This window comes from Xenopus laevis, chromosome 7L, assembly GCF_017654675.1.
Source record: "Xenopus laevis strain J_2021 chromosome 7L, Xenopus_laevis_v10.1, whole genome shotgun sequence".
Taxonomy (NCBI): domain Eukaryota; kingdom Metazoa; phylum Chordata; class Amphibia; order Anura; family Pipidae; genus Xenopus; species Xenopus laevis.
The window spans coordinates 82170697-82180271 of NC_054383.1; the positions used below are offsets into that span (position 1 = coordinate 82170697).

The 9575-nt window shown below is 43.5% G+C and overlaps 1 protein-coding gene and 1 pseudogene across 1 annotated transcript in view; one reads left to right on the forward strand and one right to left on the reverse strand.

Annotated features, from left to right (window-relative positions):
* Window positions 1-26: 26 nt before the first annotated feature.
* Window positions 27-9575, forward strand: part of LOC108696443 — a 22115-nt pseudogene continuing 12566 nt past the window's right edge.
* The window catches only part of LOC108696440 (transmembrane protein 25), a 32480-nt gene continuing 26274 nt past the window's right edge, over window positions 3370-9575 (reverse strand). Inside the window, exon 9 of the mRNA XM_018225809.2 lies at window positions 3370-3553. Coding sequence (XP_018081298.1) covers window positions 3522-3553 — 32 coding nt within the window. The 3' untranslated portion in view covers window positions 3370-3521. The remainder of the gene's footprint in view (window positions 3554-9575) is intronic.

Genomic DNA, 9575 nt, shown 5'->3' on the forward strand with positions numbered 1-9575 from the left:
CATTTAGTCCAGACACTAGATGGCGCTGTTCCAGTGTAAAGACTCGGTTACGAAAATCTGGATGACGTTTCACTAACTACGTGGTTGGTTGGCTGCGCGCAAGTGTTCTGTCAGCACCGAGGATGTTTTTAACGACTGGCGGAAACGAAGTCTTTAAAGACGCAGATGGCGGAAGTATATGTCAAGGTTTCTTTTGCGCTCAAGCGGAAGTGTGGCTCTGGTTACTATGGTGACGAAGCCATTTAGTCAAGCGAGGCCAGGAGTCGAGGCAACGGCGCCTGTTTATTCACCAACTGGGAGGGCAGGAGGAGGATGGAGGAGGCAGAAACACATGGACTCAAGGTAACTAGGGTGTCCATCATCAGCATTAAATGTCCGTACATTTTGTTGGTGATCCACGTAGAGCTACCGAGCTTAGTAAAATACGAATAGTAACATTGATTTTCCATCACATCAGATTAAAGTGGTGCTGCACAGAAACCTGTTTTTTTTTATACTAGCCTGGAATTCTCTGCAACTTTTCATTAGTTTTAATAGTTTCAGTGGTTTTAAAGTTATTTCTAAAAGTGTTTTCAACTGACAGCAGAATGTAATATCTTTCTGTTCTTTAGTTCGGATTCCTGAAATAATGTAGCAGAAGTAAGACCCCCTCCAGGTCTTTTAATAAACTTGATTCTGCTACATTGTTTGGGGAGTCAGGGTTTGTAGTGCAGACAATATAAACAATCTGCTACTCATTTGTAATGGTAGTCACATTTACCAATAGCTTTAAAATCCACAGACCCTTTTTTTATAATGCAAAAAAGAAATTACTGCCAGTTAAATCTGCTTAATTCATTTCATGCGCTTTCCAATAATCTTTGCACATTATTGATACATCAGGACTCCAGGACAGTTTGGATTTTTTAGCAGCTACCTGGTTGCTATGGTCCAATTTATCCAGGCAACCAGGCAGCAGTTTGAGTGAGAGACTGTAAGATGAATACAGGAGGGGCATTAATATAAAGAAAAGTTATAAAAGTAACAATAAAACTGTAGCCTCAAAGACAGGGGCGATTCTGCACTAATTGAGTCAAATTTCCTGTTTAAAACCCAGACATATTTACTAAACTTCATTTTTTCCCTCATATTTTACCAGAAACAAACCTGACCTAATGAACATCCACGAATTTGGCAAATATACTAATAATTAAACTCCAAAAAAAATCAGATGATAAAAAACTTGAAAAAACCAGCATCAAACACCCCAGAACACCTGAAAATCTTGAAGGGAAAAAACATCGGTAAAAGGGACATCTACTATTTAATTTTACATGATTTAGCTGGAGTATTTTTGGTTTAGTGTTTTTTTGTTTGTTTTTTTTTGCTGCTTTGAGACATAATAAATCTCTACAATTTTGAGTTATTTTGCTCTAAAAAATTGAGTTTTTTTTGTGAAAAAAACTAGATTTTTTTTGAGGAAACAAAACTTGACCTTTAATAAATAGATTAAAGGAGCGCCACCCCCCCCATTTTAAAGTTAAAAATGCCACAAGTGAAAGGGAAATAATAACCTTTAGAAAAGAAAAAGTGAATCCCAAATGAAAAGTTGCTAAGAATAGGCCACTATATAAAATACAAAACATTACCCCTTTAATCATTTCTTTCTGTGGGTCTACAGTTAAACAATTTGAGATTTACATTATTCCAGTGTGAAGGCATTTTGTACAGTGTGACGCCCACAAGAGAGGAGTTTTCCTGCAGGCAACAAAGCTGCACCACCAGCATTACCCTCAACACATAAACACATTTTCATTTGTTATCTCATAAGAAGGTATTGGATGCTAACATTCGGACTATTGCAGACTAATCTGATAGAAAATCAGCCCTACGACGAGAGCCTTGAGGTTAATGATTCCGAAGAAGTTGCAAGTGTTTACACGCCAACCCCAAGAAGACCAGGTGAGACAGAATCAAAACAGAGGAGTGTCTCCAAAACTGTATTGAGTTGTCTGACCTCAGCACTCACATGCTCTGTAATGTTATCATCCTCCAAGAAACCTAATAAAAGTTCACCTTCAAACTTTTGTCAGTTCAGTTGTTTTCAATAGTTCACAAGAAATTAAGCCTTTTTTTCAGTTACTTTCTATTTTATATTTGTGACTGTTTTCTAATATCAAAGTGTATCTAAGAGCCTGGCTGAACTGAACTGAATGTGAACGCTATATAAAGCAAAAAAAAAAAAAAATTGCCGTACACACTTTGCACCTCTATTAGCTATTTGTACTCCAGTGATTTCCCACAAAGTCAAAGTTTTGGATTCTGTTTGGCCAAATTGGTTAAGATGGGTTTGGGATCCAGATACTATTATAGATCAGTGCCACAGGCTATGGGGAAAAAAACAAATAACAGAACCTAGTGCAATATTGTCAATATTCAGTGCAGTCACCAGGGTGTTACAAAACTAAACTGTGTTTGTTTTGAACCATAGCAGGTCTATGCACAGATTTTTCTTGTGTGTTCTTAAATGCTATAGTGATTTCTACAAACTGCTATCTCCAAATAAAATTATAATTAAATAAAACAAGGTTCTTATGGTGCTTTCTTGAAAAGGTAAAATGAGTTAAAGCAGGGGTGTCCAAACTTTTTGCAACGAGGGCCAGATTTGGTAAGGTGAAAATGTGTGGGGGCCGACCATTCAGCCTGACATTCTTTGAACCATTAACATCATTTAACTCATTTAAACAAGGAATCGCATAGCCGTAGCAGTAATATTTGGGCACATTAGTGAAATGATCTGCCGCTTGGTCTATACTTCTGCCTGTGTGCTGAAGGTTTTAGCAATAGACACGTACAGGCACGTAGTGAAGCCATACTTCTTTAGTTTACTGTACTGTCACGTCAGTACGTCTATTGCACCTTCAGCCCTAAAGAAGTATGTGAAGCGGCGCGTCACTATGTGCCAGTACGTGTCTTTTGCTAACACCTTCAGCACACAGGCAGCAGTATAGACCAAGTGGCAGATCATTTCACTAATGTACTCAAATATTATGCGATTCCTGATTGCACTGTGCTGGCGGGCCGCATTATTGTTAATTTCATGATGGAGGCTGAGGGCCGGTGTAAATATGAAAACGGGCCGCATTTGGCCCCCGGGCCTGACTTTGAACATGCCTGAGTTAAAGTAAGGTGCAATGGTGTTTTCTTCAATCAGTAAAGATCAGCATGTGGCTTCTCATCTCTCTCTGCTGTGATCGGCAATTTACAAGAGTCCTGATTTCAAAACAGCATATCAATATCAACTCCAGGGTATTTCTTTTTCTGTAAAGACATTATAAAGTAGCAACAGTGCCCATAGTGTAATTTGCCTTTATTTTTTAAAAAAAGGTTTTAAAAGTTACATAAATCACACTTCTGTGTAGTCTTATAGTGCAGATTGTGGAGGTAAACCTTTGCAATACAAAGAGATGGGCTCTGCTGGCGTCTCCCTCTTCCGTGTTTTCCATCTGTGCATCCACTCACTGCTGCGACCGAAAATGATGTCACACCTGATGCGTTTTGCTGAGGTCAGCTTCTTCAGAAGAACACACAAGAAAAATCTGTGAATAGACTTTCGATGGCTCAAGACATACAAAGATTAGTGTTGCAACACATTGGTGACTGCACTGAATATTAACAATATTGCACTAGATTCTGTTATTTGTTTTTATTTCCCAATAGCCTGTGGTGCTGATCTATAATTGTATCTTCATTTGGTGCATCCCTAAATATATTCATATTGTGGGGTACCCAACAAAATGTCACCCCCCCATTAAATTTGATTTCAAGGAAACTCTCAATAATCAATGTTTACCACTACGTACATATTTAAAAGATTACTTTAGCCTAAATATGGACTTATAGGAATGATCAAAACATTTTGCCACAGACAAATTCGTAGTGAAATCTGCAAGTTCACCCGTGGTGACATTTTTAGTGAATTTGACACCAAATAATGGCATTAAGGACAGAAAAGACAGCAATGCCTGTGCCTAGCAGGAGATCACTGGGAGGGTGCTAATTTGTTAGATAACCTGACATAAGCCTTATTTTTAAAGCTTTTACAATCTTGCTATCGATTTTTTTTCTCTCAGGAACAGCAAAGCAAATGTCTGGCAAGGTTAGAGGCATGGCAGATCTTGCTATCAGTAGTGAAGATGAAGAGAGCTCAAAGGTAACCATACACACCATTTTACTATATTTTACAGGTTATAACTGACACATTTTAAACAACTGACGTTTTTAAATCTGGGTATACTCTCTATTAGGTGGAACAGAAAGTTAAATATAACTTTTAGGCTGTGGCACATTGGATGTATTCTCTGCTGACTTATTTCAGTGGAAAAATGGTTGAACCCATTTCTCTTGCCTAGATTGGGGGGACACAGGCACCATGGGGATGAAGATCCTGTTGCATGGAGAAAGGAAACTAAAAGGTTAAAGTGGCTCCTCCTCCGTCCTCCTGCTCTGGGCTTCATCCCGCCTACCTCCTCAATCCCCAGTTTTCTTTTAGTGTCCTCAGAAGGAGGACGGACACTTCGTGGCTGGGTGCAATGGTACATATTTCAGTATCATGCCACTACTGGGGGTCAGTGTTTCTTTTCTAGAACCCCTCCAGCCAAGAACTTCTGATCTGAAGATGCTCTGTAGCCTTCCCACTCTACGGAGGCTGCAGGCTCCCCCCACACTACCCTGGGCAATTGGTTCCTGCTCACCAGAGGCTGCACCAGTAGCCACAAAGGAGGGCTCACCTTTTATTGAGCATTCCTGGCTGGCACGAGGAGGTAAGTAAATTCCCTCCTCCCTCCCCCCATTACTTGCTGCATGTCAGCTCTGCAGAAAGGCATTTCGTTTCACTTTCACTGCTATTCTATGACAGAGATTTCCCTAGGCATTTAATTTCACTTTCACTTCTATTCTCTGACAGAGAATTCCCTACAGGGGGACATAGCACACAGCTTCTTCTATCCTTTTCTCCCTCTTGTGCCTGTAACCGCATATTTACCTTCCTTCCCGGGTTCCCAGCGCCATTTCCCAGCGACCTTTTCCGCCACTATCTGGCGCTGCGTCTTGTCATTGTGCACGCGCCTCACGGGCACCATCTTATTAAAGGAGAAGGAAACCTAGGTGGCGCAAAAACCCTCCCCCCCCCCCGTGTGTTGCCCACCCTCCTCCTCCCCCCTGGCCTACCGGTCCCGCTGGGCACATGCCCCTAACTTGTTACTTACCCTTCTGCGCAGGTCCAGTCCAGGGAGTTCACAGACGACATCTTCTTCCACGCGATCTTCTTCCTGCTTTGAACGGCGCATGCGCAGTAGGAGCATTTCGCCGGTACGATCTACTGCGCATGCGCCAAAAGTACTTCATGACTTTTGGCGCATGCGCAGTAGATCTGTACCGGCGAAATGCTCCTACTGCGCATGCGCCAAAACGCCGTTCAAAGCAGGAAGAAGATTGCGTGGAAGAAGATGTCGTCTGTGAACTCCCTGGACTGGACCTGCGCAGAAGGGTAAGTAACAAGTTAGGGGCATTTGCCCAGTGGGATGGGTAGGCATGGGGGGGGAGGGAGGGTGGGCAACACACGGGAGGGGGGGAGGGTTTTGCGCCACCTAGGTTTCCTTCCCCTTTAAGGTACTATACCAAAGCCCGGGAAACCTCTCTGGCGGCCATTTATGATCTGCATCGCTCTCCAGCACTGAGCGTTTCCAGCCTCACTGTCTCTCACAGGGAAGAACAAGGCAATATTACTACCTTGGTGAACAGGTAGTTACACTCCCTTATTCCCTCTATCTCTCTCTAGAGGATTAGCACTTCCCTCTCTCTATGGGACCTACTGTGGGGTTTTTTTTCACTACTTCCATCTGTCTCCACAGATCACACTCTAAGGGAGAGGTGGTTCACTCCTCCACTCCTCTGGACTCTCCTAATATTCCCCAATACCCTTACTTATTGGGTGGCACTACATAGTATAGCCATGACAGGCAGGGCAGATGACCAGTCCCTTCCCAAGCTGGCAACTGCACGTACCACCAATGCAATTTCATATTTGGCATGTGCTACTTGAGAACCTAAATTTGCTAGTGTTTCGGCTGAGCCAATATGTGAAGCCTGTAAGCCTGCAGCAGTCACTGCACAATTACAATCCAACATAGCCCTACCAGCCATCTCTGCTACAGCTACGGCTAATCAAACGAGCTTGAGTTCTGAATTGGTGTGTGCTCTCTCTCTAGCGGGTCTACAGAACCTAGCCAGAATACCAGAGACTCTAGATAAGGTCCCACAGCATCCCTCATTTACACAGCCTCACAGACCGGTCACTCAGCAGTCGGCCACAAAGGGACCTCCCCTTTCCCCACTTGTATCGCCTAATGAACAGGTGGAGGCATCAGGGGAAGAGGGACAGATCCTATCCGGAGATGAATTCGATCAGGATGCCCCTAGATCACAAAGAGAGGTTCAAGAGCCTGATTCAGGCAGTATTACAGGCAATTGCAATTACAATGTCTAGCGGAGCCAACCAAAAACATTTTCAAGAGGCAAAAGAAGTCTCCTTGTGTCTTTCCAGTCTATGAACAGCTGGATGACATCAGCACAATGGAAAACACCAGACCATAGAGTCCAATTTTCCAAGCGCTTTACTCAAACTTATCCTTTTACTCAGGACTGTACAGACCTTTGGTCTTCATCCCCAGCAGTGGACCAACCAGTCTTGAGACCACCATTCCAGTAGCCAATGCAGCTTCCTTTAAGGATCCTATTGACAAACGTCTTGAGGGTTTCTGCAAGGTGATTTCACAGCAGCAGGCGGAGCTCTCTGACCTATTTTGACATTGCATGGGTATCGTGGGCAATGGAGGTTTGGGTGGAACAGGTGTCCCAACTCATTGGCTCAGAAGGCCCCTTCACAGACCTCCTTCTAGCTCAAATAGCGGAGGCAAACACATATATTTGCGAAGTGGCCCTGGACGCGGCTAAGCTTGACGCAAGGGCTTTGGCACAATCCTTGCAGCCAGATATTTCCCTTGGCTAAAGAACTGGTTAGCAGATCTTACGTCAAAGTGGTCTCTGGTTGGTCTCCCATTCTCGTAAAACAACTTTTCGGTGCTGAACTAGAGAAGATAATTTCTCAAGCTACAGGAGGCAAGAGCACTTTACTTCCGCAAAACAGACCCAAGAGGGACCATTTTTTCTTCCCTTTTCCAAAATCAGAGCCAGAGGCAAAGGTCCCAACATGAAAAACAAGCTCCATCCCGCCCCAGATTCCAGTCAAGACAGAGCACTTCTTGGTCAGGAAGAAGAGCTGCACCTAAGCCCATACAGGACAAACAGCCTCCACATGAGGAGGTGCCCACCCCTGAAAGCTTATCCTTAAGTGGACGCTTAAGGCACTTTCGGGAGGTGTGACGGCACAGCGTACTGGACCCCTGGGTCCTACAGATCATATCCCAGGGCTATCTCATAGAATTCACTCATACCGGAGAACCCATGCACTCAACGTTCCAAAGGGTTCTACATACCCTGACCGCCTCCGGGGTAGTACAGGCGGCCCCTCAAAGGGAAAGGGGCTTCGGTTTCTACTTAAACCTGTTTATGGTACCAAAAAGACAGATTTTTTCGCCCAGTGCTAGACCTAAAGGCACTAAGCGACCATGTAAAGAAGCACCACTTTAATATGGAATCCATCCAGTCAGTCCTAATGTCTCTGGACTTAGAGGATTTCATGGTGGTGATCGACACCAAAGATGCACACCTGCATGTCCCCATACATCCCAACCACCACTGGTTCCTCGGCTTTTCAGTGGCAGGAGAACATTGGCAATTCGTGGCACTCCCCTTCAGACTATCCTCCGCGCCAAGGGTATTCACCAAGGTCATGGCTGCGGCTCTAGTGGACCTGCGACTACAGGGAGTGAGTGTCATACCATACCTGGACGACCTACTGGTAAAGGCCTGTTCCATGGTACTCACCTCCAGACAGTGATGTAGATACTAACGCTGTGAGGCTGGCAGATAAACTTCCAAAAATCTCGACTCATACCTTCTCAGAGTACAGAATATTTAGGGCTTGTCCTAAATTCTTCAGTGGGAACGCCTTCCTTCCCCAATCCAAGATCACCTCAATGCAGGGGCTCCTGTCAGTTCTTTACGATTTGCCATGAGAGTGCTGGGGACTCCATGCGTGCAGCTCCATACCAGAGCCTTACAGAGACTGATAATGAGTGTGTGACTGCGGTAAGGACCATGATGAATCATCTATCACTCCTGGGATGTCTATACAGCCCTTGCACCTGCTGGTGGCTTCCTGAGTGTGCGACCGCGGTAAGCTATCCGTTATACTGAGCCGCAGGATGAAGAGCCGCAGGTTGCCTACCCCTGGTCTAGTGTTTGGTAAGCTTGATAAAAGGCTATTGTAGCCTGAAACGACGCTTATCCAGGTCCTGCCAAGTATTCCAAATAAAGGCATTTTTATCCAACAACATTTGTGGTGCTGTACATCAAGAATTCAACCCTTGTTGGTTTGGAATGTTTGGCAGAAGATGCTAGAGAAGGCATAGGCAATGGGCTTCATTCCAGTTCTAATACCTAGGGCACAATTGCCACAAGTTAATTTTATTAACTGTATTCCTTTCAGAGTGAAAAAAACAAGAAGGCTGGTAAGCTGGGTAACATTCGTGCTGCTCACACACGCACACAAGGGCTCACTGATGATGAGGATACAGAAGACACTGAAGGAGATGATGAAGATGACGACGATGAAGATGATGATGAGGAGGAGGATGATGACGAAGAAGGACATGCGACCTCTAATGAAGGGTAAGAGAAAATGTGTGTGTGTGTGTGTGTATATATATATATATATATATATATATATATATATATATTTATTATATTTGTCAAACTATAAAGGAAGATTTCGGTGGTATGCTAATATTAAATAACCATATAAAAACATAAAAACCGAATTGCTTATGTTAAAGCAAAATTCTTACACACAATTTGTGTGTAGAAAATATACATATACATACACAAGCTTACGTGTACCACTGATGGTTACATGACAGACTGCATTCAAACATATTTCAGAAGTGGTTGAGGCAGTAGCCCTATCTTACTTATATCCACAAGGGTCATGTTACACACACATTTAATATTTTTTTAATGATAACATTCTTTGTTCCACACATATATGCCAAGGGGTAAATTCACTAAAGCGTGAAATGGCTAATGCTAGCGCAAATTCGCCAGTGTGAAGTCATTTCGTTACTTCGCCAATTTACTAATGGGTGCTGGCGTAAATTTGCTTGCAAAGTGGACCTACTCTAGCTCTACTTTGCACCCTTACGCCAGGCGAAGTTGCGCTATGACGAACAGACTTAACTACTCGAATTCACTAACTTGCGCATTTTACTGAACGTTACCTCTTGCGCCAGACTTGCCTTCGCCACCTCAGACCAGGCAAAGTGCAATAGAGTAGATCGGGCTTGCTTCAAAAAAAATTTACATTTTTTTCAAAGTCCCACAAAACGCTGGCATCTTTTACTTTTTTAAGGGTGATA